The sequence below is a fragment of the Armigeres subalbatus genome, chromosome 3 (genome assembly GCF_024139115.2).
Source record: "Armigeres subalbatus isolate Guangzhou_Male chromosome 3, GZ_Asu_2, whole genome shotgun sequence".
Classification (NCBI taxonomy): Eukaryota; Metazoa; Arthropoda; class Insecta; order Diptera; family Culicidae; genus Armigeres; species Armigeres subalbatus.
The window spans coordinates 398,417,046-398,434,280 of NC_085141.1; the positions used below are offsets into that span (position 1 = coordinate 398,417,046).

At 39.8% G+C, this 17,235-nt stretch overlaps 1 protein-coding gene across 1 annotated transcript in view; it reads left to right on the top strand.

Annotated features, from left to right (window-relative positions):
• Nucleotides 1–16,140, top strand: part of LOC134223010 (uncharacterized) — a 33,111-nt gene extending 16,971 nt beyond the window's left edge. Inside the window, exons 2-4 of the mRNA XM_062702148.1 lie at nucleotides 342–431; nucleotides 15,635–15,820; nucleotides 15,880–16,140. Of these exons, the coding sequence (XP_062558132.1) occupies nucleotides 342–431; nucleotides 15,635–15,820; nucleotides 15,880–16,062 (459 nt within the window). The 3' untranslated portion in view covers nucleotides 16,063–16,140. The remainder of the gene's footprint in view (nucleotides 1–341; nucleotides 432–15,634; nucleotides 15,821–15,879) is intronic.
• Nucleotides 16,141–17,235: the final 1,095 nt, after the last annotated feature.

Sequence of the window (17,235 nt, forward strand, 5' to 3'; positions counted from 1 at the left end):
AATAATCTTAATCAACAATCCTATATGTACGGATCACTCTCAACTATTTTGAAAATTCCATAAATAAAGAGATAGCCATCACTCCGAAAAGTTCACCCCGAAAAACACTTCCTGATAGTGCCGTGTCCGAAGAAAGCCGCGAGCCGGACCGGTTTGTTATACAAACAAACACAAATTCGTTAAACGACTTACTCATGCTGAAATCGATCCCAGGCCCAGACGAAGCGGGCGGTAAGCAAGTGCGAAGATCTAATCGATGATGATCGCCGTAATGATCATCACTTGAGTTTACGATGACGATGATTATTGTGTTAATGATTTTATGAACACCCTTTCTGCAGATGAATATGTGCGAAAGCGACGAAGGTGATATCACTATGATCGCCTCGATCGTGCATCATAGTTCCTGCATACCGGAGGAGAAGAACAAGGTTCATTGACTCGACTGGTAGACATGGGAGTCGCGGCGTCGTCGAAACGACTACGTAATGACCGGTCGAGTGCGGCGAGTGCGCGATCATAAATCCAACAGAACAGGTTTCGGGCTGATAAAAGCAAGTGACCAAGAAAGGGAGAAAACTGTCAACTTGATTCGCAAAATAAATCATGAAATTGATGCAGTCGTAGTGTATTTTTCAGAACCATTTACATTTTATCGGTCCCTAACTGGTTTCTCAGAGTTCAATGCTTTTGATTCAGCCCTATGGTTTTCAATATTAACGATTAAACTTAAAAATTCGAAATCACTGAATTCTGCTGGAATTCCGGAATCGGGAAATACATTCAAAATTTAGTAAACAAAGTTCAATCGTAATACTCAAACCCATTGGGAAGAATCCCCACACATGAAATGCACTTCTATAGCTCACATCCACTGGAGCAAGATCAAAACCAGCGAGCCTCGCGACTCGACCGATCGACTCGCGCAATAGCCGTGACCAAGTTTAAGGCCGGTGTGGTCTTTCTGCTTTTTCTAGTCTCCACCGCAGGTTGATTCGCCCACATGGAAGCAAGCGTCTGCTGGATGCCGCCATTCAGTCTATCATCTTATATAACCACCATGCGAATCTCCTTGCAGAGCAGCGGACCTGTGCGTCTTCGCTGCTGCTGCTGTGGTCAAGCGGAAATTTATGCAAAATGGTAGATCGCGCAAAAAAGAGAAAGTTCCAACCGTCGACCACCACAACAGCGGGGTTATCATTTATCTACCCAGTCGGTGGTGGTGAGACTTGGTTGTCGATAACATTTGACATCTGCATTATTCGTTACGATATAGGGAAAGCCGTGTCAGGCCGATGATGAATGATTGATATCGATTTAGGTTCCATTTAATCGTCACATTCGATCTGTTTTCCGCAATCAGTTGTGAGTCGAGTCAAAAATTAGCACCCTTTTATAGAAGTCGCCGCCTAGAAAATCGCACTTTCGTTTTCATTCGTTCCGTCGCCACACCAGCCATGATCTCGCTCAAGACCAACAACGTCTGGTTCACCCCACGTCAATAGCCTACATAGGCAGCTTTTGTGTGCTAATTTATTACATGCAAAGAGCAAAATGTTCGTTCCGGTTCCACTTTCGTTTTCGATCGATCGCGCACACCATCTTTCTTTCATTGTTTATTATTTTCGAATTCAGTTGATCCGGGCCGGATCAGAGTCAGCATCCCATGAATGATTTATTGCTATTATTTTTTTAGTTACGTTGTAAAGTTTTGCATCTGGTATCATCTGGCGGACGATGAGAGGAAATCATTGCTCGGGTTGAATTGGGTACAACGAGATGAGCCGACCAAGGGCCGAAAGTCTCGAAAAGACAATAATAATAAATTGGGTACAAGCTAATGATCTGAATGTGGCCCTACATGGAAGGAAGCGAATGCAAATATGAACAACTAGATTTTGTTAATCATCATCCCCGACGGGTTAATTTTAAAATCCAAATCGACTAGACGCTGTACTCGATAGAAACCCTTTCAGTACGCGATGGTATCCAGACTAGGAAATCATAACAAGTTTATAACACAATTGTAACAACATCATTTAATCATAACAAACGTTGATATAGTTGAGTTATGAAAAATTGTTTTGGCATTTTTTTCCAAACAAAATTATAACAGCATTAGATATGTTTAAAAGTTTTGTTAGAAAACTTACTTATTTTAACCAATTACTAACTATTTTCCTCTGGGTCAAAAATAAAAACAATATGATCCCTGTTTTAAAAATTATGCAGTTTCCTGGCAGAAGGCAAGAAAAAATATGGTTCCTTCTTCCAAATCATTCATTTATTCGGTCTAAGGCATTCGAAGATATGATCCTTTCTTTGATATCGTCAATTTTAAATCAATTATTTCTTTTTTTTCGCCTTATACCGAACCTTCTTCCATTGCTTTAAAACACAATTTAAAAGGGGGAAGGGTCGTTTGGCTGAAATCCATTTGGCCGAAATTCATTTGGCCTACAGGGTCATTTGGCCCAGAGGATCTTTTGGTCGAAAGGGTCATTTGGCCGAAAGGGTCGTTTGGCCGAAAGGGTCATTTGGCCAAAAGGGTCATTTGGCCTAAAAGGCAATTTAACCGAAAAAGTCGTTTGGCCGAAAGGGTCATTTGGCCGGAAAGGTCATTCAACCGAAAGGGTCATTTCTAGACCAACATTTGAAAAGGGCGTAACAGCCAAAATTTATTCCTTGTGATTCTTCGTCTACTTATATAGCTATATATGTAGATGAAGAATCAGAAGGAATAAATTTTGGCTGTTACGCCCTTTTCAAATGTTGGTCTAGACCGAAAGGGTCATTTGGCCGAAAGGGTCATTTAACCGAAAAGGTCGTACGACCGAAAGGGTCATTTAACCGAAAAGGATATTTGGTCGAAAGGGTCATTTGGCCGAAAAGGCCATTTAACCGAAAAAGTCGTTTGGCCGAAAGGGTCATTTGGCCGAAAGGGTCGTTTGACCGGAAGGGTCAATTGTCCGGAAGGGTCGTTTGGCCGAAAGAGTCATTTAGTCGAATAGGACATTTAACCGAAAGGGTCGTTTGGCCGAAAGGGTCATTTGGCCAAAAGGGTCGTCCGGCCGAAAGGGTCATTTGGCCGAAAGGGTCATTTAACCGAAAAGGTCGTACGACCGAAAGGGTCATTTAACCGAAAATGACATTTGGCCGAAAGGGTCATTTGGCCGAAAAGGCTATTTAACCGAAAAAGTCGTTTGGCCAAAAGGGTCATTTGGCCGAAAGGGTAATTTGGCCGAAAAGGTCATTCAACCGAAAGCGTCGTTTGGCCGAAAGGGTCATTTGGCCAAAAGGGTCGTTCGGCCGAAAGGGTCATTTGGCCGAAAGGGTCATTTGGCCGAAAGGTTCATTTAACCGAAAAGGTCGTATGACTGAAAGGGTCATTTAACCGAAAAGGACATTTGGCCGAAATGGTAATTTGGCCGAAAGCGTCGTTTGACCGGAAGGGTCATTTGTCCGAAAGAGTCGTTTGGCCGAAAGAGTCATTTAGTCGAATAGGACATTTAACCGAAAGGGTCGTTTGGCCGAAAGGGTCATTTGGCTTAAAGGGTCGTTCGGCTGAAAGGGTCATTTGGCCGAAAGGATCATTTAACCGAGAAGGTCGTATGACCAAAAGGGTCATTTAACCGGAAAGGACATTTGGCCGGAAGGGTCATTTGGCCGAAAGGGTCGTTTGACCGAAAGGGTCATTTGGCCGAAAGGGTTGTTTGGCCGAAAGAGTCATTTAGTCGAATAGGACATTTGGCCAAATAGGACATTGGGCCGAATAATAAATGACAGGTTTAGTTTATGTTTCGCGTATTTTGCAGTCTGACGTATTTCCCAGTAGATGCATAAGTATTAGATTGCTAATGTCGTTCCTGTTCGCGTGACTAACATCTAGGGCACTTTGAAACAAACATGTACTACAACATGATGCATACTAAACGGCCAAGTTAGGCTTGTGGAAGCATATTTTGGCAAAATGCTTTTAGTGACTACAGTGCCACTAGCGTTCTAGTACTTATGCTTCTACTTATTTCCCTGACCTGACGATGCGTTGATTTGGATGTCTAGCAAAGACAGTAACCTATATTAAACGAACTTTTGGTAGGAAATGGGGACTTAAGCCGAAAATGATCCATTGGATATATTCAGCTATAGTAAAACCAAGAATTACCTATGGTTCGTTGGTCTGGTGGCCAAAGACGAAAGAGAAGAGTGCTCAGATGAAGCTCGAAAAACTTCAATGATTAGCGACTATCTCAATCACAGGTGCAATGAGCAGTACACCATCGAGTGCACTAAATGCTTTACTGTACATGCTTCCTCTGCATCAAATTGTACAATTAGAAGCTGAAAAGATTGCCTTGAGGATCAGAAGATCCGAAAACCTCTTAGGAGGTGACCTTAAGGGTCATCTTAGCATTCTAAAAAACTTCAGTATAAACTCCCTAGTAATAAACAATGAGGACTGGATGGAGAAAAAATACAATTTCAATAGACTATTCAAAGTAATTGATCCTGGGCGCAACACATGGTTGAATGGAGGACCAACACTTCGTTCAGGATCAATTACGTTTTATACTGACGGTTCAAAATTGAACAACCATGTGGGAGCAGGAGTTACTGGCCCTGGGATAGACATATCGATTCCCATGGGAAGTTGGCCATCCGTATTCCAAGCGGAAGTTCACGCAATTCTAGAGTGTTCTGTAATATGTTTGCGTAGGAACTACAGACACTGAAATATATGCATAATGTCCGACAGCCAAGCAGCTTTGAATGCTCTGAAGTCGGCAACATGCACTTCAAAACAAGTTTGGGAATGCATTCAGTCCCTCCAAAAATTGTCTTGTCGGAACCAAGTTAATCTATATTGGGTTCCAGGACACTGTGGAATAGATGGTAACGAAAAAGCCGATATGCTGGCGAGACTCGGATCATCAAGTCGGTTTACAGGACCGGAACCTTTTTGCAGCTTACCAACTTCTTCTCTTCGTATGGAGCTGAAGGTATGGGAATCTATGAAAATAGAAATTAATTTTAGGAACGCAACTAATGCCAAGCAATCGAAACGTTTTATCACTCCGAATGTTTCCATGACTCGCAACATCTTAGAATTATCTAAAAGAGACCTAAGCACTTATACGGGTCTCATTACAGGTCATTGTCCGAGTCGATATCATTTGAAGCTTATAGGGAAACTTCAGAATGATCTATGTCGCTTCTGCGACATAGAAAAAGAAGATTCAGAGCATCTGTTATGCCGTTGTCCGGCAATTTTTCGAACAAGACAAAAGTTCTTCACCAAGGGGCTTATAGAACCACTTGAGCTTGGTAGAACAAATCCCAATTCGGTGGTGCATTTCATTCGAAAAGCTGAGCCGTGTTGGGGAGAAGCTGTTAGTCAAACAATGACGATCACTTCCAATAGCGATACGCCATAATGACATAGCAAGAAAAAAGGGGGAATATATTATAATAGATCAAAAAAATGGTCGCAGTAATAAAATATACCCGACAAGGAAAAAAAACCTATATTAGCCACCTATGTGTCAAGAACTGAAGTAGCACAGAAACAATAGAAATTTGAATTTATTGCGTCATTCATGATCTAATGCGTCGTTGTAAAACAGCCAGATCTTCTTCTTCTTATTGGCATTACATCCCCACACTGGGACAGAGCCGCCTCGCAGCTTAGTGTTCGTTAAGCACTTCCACAGTTATTAACTGCAAGGTTTCTAAGCCAGGTAACCATTTTTGCATTCGTATATCATGAGGCTAACACGATGATACTTTTATGCCCAGGGGAGTCGAGAAAATTTCCAATCCGAAAATTGCCTAGACCGGCACCGGGAATCGAACCCAGCCACCCTCAGCATGGTCTTGCTTTGTAGCTGCGCGTCTTACCGCACGGCTAAGGAGGGCCCCAGATATGCCAGATATGACAGCCAGATATGATTATAATTTACAACAATAGTTCGTTTTACGTCGTAAATTAAACTCTTTGTAACCGACAAATAAGAGGGAAACACGTAACCATGACTAGGCTAAAGCCAATCTAACTCGCGTCTGTTTCCTCATTATAGTGGAGTGATCTTAAATTTAGTTCATAGATTATGTCGGTAAGTTTGAGCCTGGTTGGTTTTCGATAATTTTGGTGTTTGGTATGTTGAAATGCGACTTTCGGTCTTGCGTGACTTTGACTTGCCCTGCGTGGGCAGTCTCATCCGGGTAAATTTAAGCAGAGCTAACGGTCCTTTTTGTTGAAGGTGGCGCTTATGCCGTCAGCTTAAGGAAGCAGAACGGAACGTTACAAGAAAGAAGGAATTTAAAAAAAAATTCAAAAATTTCTTCTGAAAATACTTAACGAAATTTATAAGGAATTCTTTCAGCAATTTTTTCAGACATTCCTTTAAAACTCCTTCGGATTTTTTTTTCGGAAATGCCTAAGGAAATCCTTCGAATATCAATAGAAATTGTTTTAGGAATATCTTCGAAAATTGCTTTAGAAGAAATCTTTCGTAAATTTCTTTAGCAATTTCTTTGGAAATTCATTTTGGAATTTGCTTGGAAATTGGTTTAGGAATTTCTTCGCGATAAGTTTCAGGAAATCCTTCAGATTTTTGTTTTTTTTTTTAGAACTCCACCAAGAATTAATTCTAAGAATAATTGGAAAAATTATGCCAAGAATTCCTTTTGATATTCGTCCAGAAATTCCTTCTGGATATTCCCTGGGAATGGGAAATATTAAATCAATTTTCGGAAGAGTTTCTAACAGAAATTTCAAAGGTTCCTGATGAAATTTCCGAAACACCTCTTATAGTAATTTCCGAATTATTCTTAAAAGAATTTTTGAAGTGATTTCCGAAAAAAAATTCAAAGGATTATCCGAAGGTTTAGGACTAATACAATTTCCGGAGGAATGTCCGATGGAATTCCAAAAAAAAATCGAAATAATTCCTGGATGATTGTGATGGCACATATCACACGACCTTCCTTCTGCAAAGCTCCCGTTCTGATAGGTGAGAAATGATAAGTGCAAAGCTGATAGGGGGAATGACGGCTTTGGCAAGTTTTGTTCTATTATTGTCAGGGGGTTTTTTTATGACTGATTTTGCTCAAATTTGGCCGAAACATTCTTAGCGTATCAAAGAATATTGTGGCCAACCTTCATAAAATTCGGTCGACAAAAACCCCCCTGCCAATAATAGAACAAAACCTGCCAAAGCCGTCTGTTCCCCTATATCTTCAGCTTCCACACTGATATTCTTCCCTCCCCCTTCATACGGGAGCTTGGCAGAAGGAAGGTCGTGTGATAAGGGCCATCACAAATATTGCCCTCAGCTCGCTTTCAAAACATTCTTCATGCCTGCCGTATCCTAACGAAATTATCAATTCTATACTTTCGCCTCTAATTCTATCATGAACATTACGTCCAAGTTTGGAAGATGATATTAGCATTTCCATATCATTGTAAATTTTCTGATGTTTTGCCGAAAGAATCCCTGCAGGAAACTGCCAAGGAATTATTCGAGAAATGTACAGAGAAATTCAGGAACTTTGGAAATTCTTCTTTGAAAAATTTCTCCGTTAAAACAATGTACTATTCCATTCAAAATTACTGCAGGAATTATTCCGGAAATTTGCTGAAAAATCTATTGAAGAATGAAATAGGAAATCCTCAAGGAATTTCCCGAGAAGTTGTTAGAATAAATTTAAAAGAATTTCCTGAAGGAATTTCGTAAGAAATTTCTAAAGATTTCTTTCAGGAATTCTCAAAAGGATTTCTAAATGAATTTTCCGAAGGATCCCTGAAAGAATTTTTTGAAGGATTTTCTGAAGGGATTCCCAAAAGAATGCACAAAGGAAATTTCGAATAAATTACAAAAGGAATCTCCGAAGGTCTAAAGTTATTCCTGAAAGAGTTGCTCAAATCCGGATGAATGAGAGAAAAAATTCCTATATGTGGGAAATTTCGAGGCAATTTCAAGAAATTCTTCCTAGAGCTTCCGAAGGGATTTCTTGAGAAAGTACTGGTAGAATTCTTGAAACATGTTCTGAAAAGAATTCGTAAATGAATCTCTGAATGACGAAATTTTCTTATAATTCCAATTTTTGAATTTTCAAAGGAATATTATGAGAAATATCTAATGGAGCCCTTCAATTTATTTCCGGAATTCCATTTTTTCGATTTGTCGTCGGAAATACCTTTCGAAATCGAAAATTCCATCAGAAATTCCTTCGGAAATTTTTCTAGGGACTCCTTCGAGAATTCATTTAAAAATTCTTTTAGGAATTTCTTCGGAAATTCTTTTGTAAATTTCAATGGAAATTTGTTTGGAATTCCAAATAAAAAATTCTTTCAGGAGAATTCCTCTTATGATTTTTTTATGAATTCCTTTGTAAATTGCGTTCCGAATTCCTGCGGAAGATGATTTACGTACCTTTTCAGTTTTTTATGGAATTGCATTAGCAAATATTTCAGATTTTTGTCGAACAAATTCTTCTTCTAATTCCTCAAGAAATCCCTTCCATAACTCTAGGAAAAACATTGTGGAACTCCTTTGAAATTAAACTTAGGAATTTATTCAGAACTTCATTTTGAACATTCCTCCGACAATTTAATTAGAAATTCCTCAACACCTTCAGATATTAATCTAAAAAAATCTAACAACAAAATTTCCGGAAAAATCTCTGCTCGAATTTTGTATAATTTTACCAAAACAAAAGGAAGATCTGAAAGAAATTTCTGGATAAATAAACGAATGTCTTTCCATAGGACTTTCTGAAGGCGTTCCTGGAAGAAACTCAAAAGGAATCAATGGAGAAATTTTATAAATTATTCCTAGAACGGAAAACAATTCTAAAGGGTATTTAATAATAATTCCTGGAGAAATTTCAGAATGAGCTCTCATAACAAAACAATCCAACGGAAAACCTGAAAGATTTTCGAATAGTTCTGGCAAAGGAATTTTTACAAGGATTTACGATGGAATTTTCAATAGAATTTTCGAAGAAATACCGATTGGATTTGCAATGAAAATCCTAGATTTTTTCTAAGATTCTTCCGAAAATAATATAAAAATTACCGTCTAAGACGAGTTTAGTATTCTCCATTTAATTCCACTAATTATTAAATGGAGAGTACTAAACTCGTCTTCCAAATTACTTTGGAAGTTTCTCCAGGAATAATCAAAATTCTTAAAATAATCATTTGTTTTTCTCAGTACAATTTTTGCGTATAAAATTGAATTTCAAAGAAATATTTCTCGCGCTTAGTTTCATAGGGGCGTAACTGTATTGATCGATTTCTCTTCGATATTTTCTTTTTATTATTGTAGCGAATTGCGCTAGTTTGTCGATGATTTAATGGTTTGGTGTGATAAAAGATGATTGTATCTTACCACAGAATCAATAATTACGGTTGTAGCTTTTGAAACAATTGAGTTATTAATGTTTATTGCAATTTGCCCTGCTGAAAGAGCGGTGCCCTTGTCCTGTTTTCAACACTACAAAGAACTACGGTGTTTAAATCTAACGCGCCCGTTCTGTCTCATGTTTTCACTTACGCTTGCTCCAACCGAGCGTAGCTGCTCACTTTGCCAGTCCGAAGATGATAGCCGTATGGTTAGCTGCGACAAATGCAACGAATGGTACCATTTCGATTGCGTCGGGGTAACGGAGGATGTCGCCAATACCTCTTGGAGCTGTCCAAAATGTGTGGACCCATCCCCCACACAGACTGGAACCAAGCCAAAATCGTCGAATCTCCAAGGTTCCGAGCAAAAGGATGCCACAAGGACCCCAGCTCCTCCAGTTCTCACATCAGAACCCCTCCGGTTGCCAATAGATTTGCAGCTTAAAATGCTCGAAGAAGAGCGGGCGATCGAAAGAAATTATCTCTATCGAAAGTACCAGTTAATGATGGAGGCATCTAGGACGGCAAATCAACCCATAAACGCACCTTCCGACGACAGTTTTCATGTTCCACCCTGTCATTCTTCTCCGCTACGGGCGGCTCCACCCACCGCGCCTGAGCTCCACGACTTTGAAGGAACGATACAGGGCTGCTAAATTCAAGCCAAATAGCTGCTCGTCATGCAGTGGCAAAAGAGCTTCCCGTCTACAGTGGTGAACCGGAAGAATGGCCGCTTTCTATCGCTACGTATGAAAATACGACCAAGCTCTGTGGATTTACGCCGGAAGAAACTATGGCACGGCTACAACGATGTCTTCGTGGTAAAGCACTGGAAGCAGTCAAGTGCCAGCTGTTACATCCAGCTAATTTGGAACATGCACTCTCTACACTGAAAATGCTTTTCGGGCGCCCGGAGATTATAATGCACAGCTTTATCGAAAAAATCAACAAACTCCCAGCACCCAAAGCAGATAAACTCAATACTCTCATATTGCAATCTAGATTGCAATCGCCGTTCGAAACATGGTTGCCACAGTAACGGCATGTCACCTAGAGGATCATCTTTACAATGTTACCCTTCTCCAAAATCTAGTAGAACGGCTACCAACTATGGTAAAATTGAACTGGGCTACACACCGCGTACAACTTGCCTCAGCTTCCCTGCAAGATTTTAGTGATTGGTTATACACCGTAGCAGAAGCGGCGAGTACTGTCACAATATCATCTGCATCAGTCGTTTCTAGTGAAGGGAGACCACGTCGAGGCGGTCACAGAGAAGACGGATTCCTGAACGTTCATTCAGAAAACCGACTGCCACATCAAATAAGAGGTAGCTGTGTTCTATGTCAAGAACATGCAGTGCTATTGAAAATTGTCCGGACTTCTTGAATTTGAACCACTCCGATCGTTGGAACACTTTGCGCGACCATAAGCTCTGCTGAACCTGCCTTGGCACCCATCGAGGGCCATGTAGGTGCAACGACATCTGTGGCAAAAATGGATGCACCTTTAAACACCATCGCCTATTGCATAACGAACGCAACGATAGTTTCAACAGCTCTGCTAGGAATCAAACCGAAAATTCCGCATCAAACGTCAACTTTTCTAGCAAAATTGTAACAAGAATAAATGATAAGTCAGTACTGTTTCAGTATACTCCCGTCGTTCTCCACCACAACGGGAACGCAGTACTCAGTCTCAGTCTCAGTCTCCATGGGTAGTGGACGTAGTGTCAGCTCTCCTCCGAAAAGAGGATGATTTTAGTAATCAAACATCGTGATTTGTGATATGTTTCCCGTGAAATCCGTAAATTAAGGCACTCCAAAAAAGTGATACTTATAAAATTGTATAGTAGTTTCTGCTCAAAATGTAATAATAATGTTATTATAAATGTGATTCACCATGGCAGAAGTTCTAGAATTTGCTTTCGGTGTTGGTTATATTGGTCTTTCCAATACAAACAAGGCTAAGTGTATTGCTTGTGTAAAGTATCGCAATAACCTTGTACGTAGTTTACCATGTGCTTGAGTGATAGAATTAAGCTTCAAAATGAAATAGATCTCACGAGAGAATTTGTGCGAGAAACGAGAATACTCGTATAATGAACGTTCCACTATGTTGGAATGTTTCCTGTGTGCCTTCGGGTTCATTACGTCTATATATGCGTTCAATATTAATCCGATATGTACATATGTATAAGCAATTGATATTGTTTTTACCCTTGCCTCACGAATAAGTCGCATGATTGTAAACATGTGTATTGAAGTAGTGGAAGGAAATGCAGGTAAGCCTAATGTCATAATTAGTTTCAAATACAAGTATGTGGGCCTAGGGTTCATTGTCGAAGTGATCGACTGTAGTTTTAAAATGTTTTATTTATGTGCATAGAAGATTATTCTCCTGGTCACCATACATGCATGATGTTCAGCCAACAAGGTCGTCTTTTGGCTTTTCCAACAAAGTTTGGGCATATTTAGTGTATCGAAGAGCACTACTACCAAAGTGGTAACAAGTTGATTGTTTGTTGTAGTTTCACAAAATCTATCCAACACATCTGGACCGATTGACATGTTCTCGAATCATGCATTATTCTTTAATACAAGTTAACCTATTATCATATGCGTATTGTAATACTTTCTAGGATCAATTCTCATACACTTGAAGATATCTGTGCTATTGCTTGAGTGATTACACAAATACATCAATAACACAGTTCGTCTATTTTGGGGAAAACTAACTCTTGCGCTCTAGGCTCTTTCTTTGCTTTGGTGGCTTTCATCAAGAGAACATCTTGACCTTGCGAATTCGTGATTTTTATTCTATTTTTTTCCCTTCCAATTCAAAATGGCTTCCAACAACGCTCCTGGAGTTCAGTTACAGTGCACCGAAACTACATTGTCTGGTAAGGTTGTGGATATCGAGTCCCAGTTTTCAAAAACGGGTGACTGTAGTGTCGTGGAAACAGGCTTGCCGGCACTGGATTCTGGTGATGTGATTAATTCCGCAGATAGTGTTGTTGAAAACGCGAATGGAACGGATATTGGAGCGATGAATACCGAACCTTCTTCTGAATCGTGCTCTATTGTTCCGGATGGAACACTCAGTATTGACCAATGGCGTTTTCAAGTGCGGCTTGAGAGAGGTCAATTTACGCCTGCGTTGAAAGACGCCCTATTGAGGGATCTGAATGTGTTCCTCTATTCTTTACCAAGTTCTTCGTTCACCCCTATTTTTAGGGGATCTGGCTTTCTCCGGAAAACAAACCTTGCTATAAGTGACTTCTTGAAAAGCTCAATGCCATCAACGAAAAAGCTGGAGAATATAGGTTTACTATTGAACCCTATGCTGCACATCAGAACAAAATCTGTGTGAATATTCCCTGGGACTCTAAGGAAGGTCTACGGGACGCAAATGTCTTGAAAAGACTTAAGTTCCAAAACCCGTCTATCATGGCAGATCGCTGGAAAGTGTTTAAGACGAAGACAACAGCAAATAACAAGTTGTTGTTCTGTAGCATTGACGATGCTTCTTTAAATCTTCTGCGCAAGCAAAACTTTCGCTTGAACTATGGGTTCAATAAAGTACACGCTGATGTACTTCTGCAGAAAAAATCTGCTTTGTCTACGAAAAGTAGCTCTATGAAACGTAATTATTAAATGTCTCTAATTGAGGCCTTTACATGTTGCTAACTGCAACTCATTTATTGAACTGCGGGTTCCATTAATTTCAATCCATCGTGATTGCCAAACTTTCCGCTTGACGGTTTATTCAAGGACAACTCTGTTCTGATAATTACACATTCACACACACACACTTTACCATACTTCTTCTAATACTTTCTATCCCATCCATCCTTTTCCTTTCTCCGCCCAGGTAAATGATGATAAGGCTTGTTGTATGGCGAGGCACAAATCTCCCATTAGTAGGGGAACGTGCCGCCTGAGCCGATATTTCTGATACCTGATACCTGATCAGTCGTTTCTAGTGAAGGGAGACCACGTCGAGGCGGTCACAGAGAAGACGGATTCCTGAACGTTCATTCAGAAAACCGACTGCCACATCAAATAAGAGGTAGCTGTGTTCTATGTCAAGAACATGCAGTGCTATTGAAAATTGTCCGGACTTCTTGAATTTGAACCACTCCGATCGTTGGAACACTTTGCGCGACCATAAGCTCTGCTGAACCTGCCTTGGCACCCATCGAGGGCCATGTAGGTGCAACGACATCTGTGGCAAAAATGGATGCACCTTTAAACACCATCGCCTATTGCATAACGAACGCAACGATAGTTTCAACAGCTCTGCTATGAATCAAACCGAAAATTCCGCATCAAACGTCAACTTTTCTAGCAAAATTGTAACAAGAATAAATGATAAGTCAGTACTGTTTCAGTATACTCCCGTCGTTCTCCACCACAACGGGAACGCAGTACATACTTATGCGTTTGTCGACGGCGGATCCCACATAACACTACTTGAAGAAGATTTGGCCACAGACTTGAATCTTCGCGGCGAAAAACATCCCCTGTGCCTTCGTTGGACTGCCGATCACTGTCGTTTTGAAAATTCCGCTGAACGTGTCTCACTCCAAGTATCCGGAACAGAAAATGAGAACCATAAATATGCACTCTCAGAGGTTTTTACCGTAAAGAACTTGAAACTGCCAGCCCAGTCACTCGCCGTAAACAAACTGTTTAGACGATCACCCCAAAGCATCATCGACACCCTTCAGCTTCCACATTTGTTCACACACAAATGGGGAAGACGAGCTGCACGTTGCAGTTAGAAATTACTTCTCCCTTGATAGTCTTGGAATAACGGTACCCGGGAAGGAATTATTATCGGTTGAAAATGAGCGTGCTTCGAAGATCCTACGTTCGAACACGTTCCTTGAAAATGGTCGCTACACTACGAGTCTCTTGTGGAAATATGCCAACGTACGTTTACCGAACAATAAAGCCATGGCACTTAGACGTCACCAAACAGAGAAAAAAAAAGTTGGGATTCCAACATTTTTCAATCTTATTTTAAAATTATGGAAAATTTGATATTTTTAAAAGCTGAAACATTCAAATCAAATGCAAAGTTGATTGTTTTGAAAGTTTTTTCTCAGTTCGAAATTCTGATTTTTACAGTGATTGCTCTCAGAACAAAAATTATAAAACAATCAAACAAACTTAAACATTTCACATTTTCGGCAGCACTTAGAGTAAAATCAGCAGTGATTCAAATCGTTCGGGGCTGTCAGTTTGAATATGAATCTGAATCATGCACTTTCCCAGCAGTGGCTCAAGATTCATTTTTTATAACAGTCGAGATTCAAAAGCTTAAAACTGTTATACCGCTCAGTTCTATTTTTTGCAGATTTGAACCACGAATGAATCACGAGATTCAAATATTTTTCAATTGTTTTGGTGCATGAATGCGTCATTTTATGTACGGATCAATCCACTTTGCATTTACCGCGCCTTCCTCAGCAGCAACATAATCATTTCATTTAATGGAAAATCAATCAAACATGAATAGAACACTGCTGGGGAAGCATGTGAGTTTGTTCTATTTTGGCTCATATTCAAACTAGAATAGTATTCGAAAATTTGCAACCAAACTGAATCACTGCTGATTTCACTGGTAGCATAATGCAACTGGCAGCCATCGATTAGCTGTCAGTGGAAGTTTGAAAAACCAAGATTTTTTTTTCACATTTGACCATTCGATAGATACAGGTAATTTATTTTAAAATCGAATAATTAAAGCTTAATAAGCGCAAATCTATGCAAAATAGAGTAATTGCAAAAGAGAATTTGTATCATCTTTGTATACCGTGGATAACCAAATTTCGGACACACTCAAACTTCGGACGCTTCAATTCGTATGGAAAAATTTATGAAATATTTCATCGAAATGTTTCGTCAAGCTGCATCTGAAGGACTAATAGTTTTAGCTTGTTTTAGTATAGTAACATTCTAATAAGACATGTAAAAACAATGCGACGAAATGATTAAAAGACAGTCTGAGCTGTACAGTGCGAATTATTTTCAATTATTCTTCCTAGTTCTGTGTAATCAGGTGTCCGAAGTTTGAATCTTTGTGTCCGAAATATGAATCCAACCCCACCGGTGTCCGAGGTTTGAATCGAACAGAAGCTGTACATTTTCATAAACTGCAAACATTCTTCGCACTATTTTGCACATATATAATACGTAGTTTGAGTTTGCACGGTAGATCGAAGTAGGAACGTTGTGTGCCATTCGGATGAGACTGGCGCAGAACTTCCGCTTCACCATACCACCGTCATGTCAAGTGGCACCCTCTTCGTCCGCATCTGGAAGCACTTCTTCCGTCCCTGGAAGGCGCTTAAAACGGAATCACCGGCAAAAGTCAAAGGTGCTAGTCGGAGTCGGAGTGCAAGTAAGTTTTTATTTCTCATGTGATTTGTTGAGTTACTAATGCGGATAATTTGTTTTTAGACGATGCTTGTATCAACTATCACTCACGGTCACCTGCCCGCTCACGCTGTCGTTATCAAGAGAATTTTTGGAATCAAGGAGAAAGGAGACATACTGGACATCATGGTTGAAAAAATGGAGGGTGCAAAAAACCCGTCACAATTCGGAATTATGTTGATGAACGCCACCGAAAACGTTAGCTGATGAAAGTCAGGTTAATTGTTATGTATGTATTAAACGGCAATACGCTGAGCCACGATATCGGTTATGTAGTGCGCTGTCCTGGAGTAAAATATTACTAAATAAACATTCGAAAATATATTAAATTTGGCGTTTGATTGTTGTTTTGAAAACGACCTTGTTATTTTGAGAGCATCACAAGTAATTCCTATGTTAAAAAACACATTCACACTTAAATCATTTCACAGATTTCGGTGAATTTTGCTTCAATTCACCGAAATCTCAACAGCAGATTTGTTCGGTAATTATTTCATCAAAATTTCGGCGATTTTTCCTTTGTTCAACAGTCAAAACCACCGAAAATCTGTAAAATTATTCACCGAACAGTTCTGCTGTTGAGATACTTTAAGTGTATTTAGTTTCGAGAGGAAAATGTTATTTTGAATGCAAAATACACATTTAGTTTTGAGAGGAAAATGTTATTTTGAGAAGTATCCTCTTTTCAAAGTATTCCCCGAAGTAACATTTTTGCAATTGTAGATTTAACAATCTAATACTTTCTACTGAAAATCACTAACTAATTTTCTTAATTTTACTAACGTTTCTTTGGTTTTTACCAACGATTTTTTTTTTGTGTGCATTGCCTTTTAAAAAGAATGGAACGAGAACCGGAACTAGGAGAAATACTGAAAAGGAAAATATCCGATTATTTGCGGAAGGGATACATCCGTAAGCTCACATCCAAGGAGATAAATCAACGCAATAATCGTACTTGGTATCTTCCGATATTCCCAGTCTTCAACGCAAACAAACCCGGCAAAGTGCGAATTGTTTGGGATGCGGCTGCCACTATAGCTGGGACATCACTCAACTCCGTACTCCTAAAAGGACCAGATAAACTAGAACCGCTGCCATTCGTGCTTTACAAGTTTCGTGAACGTCGGATTGCCTTACATTGAAGAAATGTTCCATCAGGTGAAGATGAATGAAGAAGACCAACAAAGCCAGCGATTTCTGTTCCAGGATGATAAGGAAGCGGTTGAACCAGATGAATATGTTATGACGGTTGTGACGACCCCTTGGTCGGCGCGCCTCACTTACTAGCACAATAGACTTATGCAGGAGTTCATCGAATTCACTCACCCGACGGATTTTGACATTTGAGCGGGTCGTTTTCTCGAACAAAAGTTCATTTTG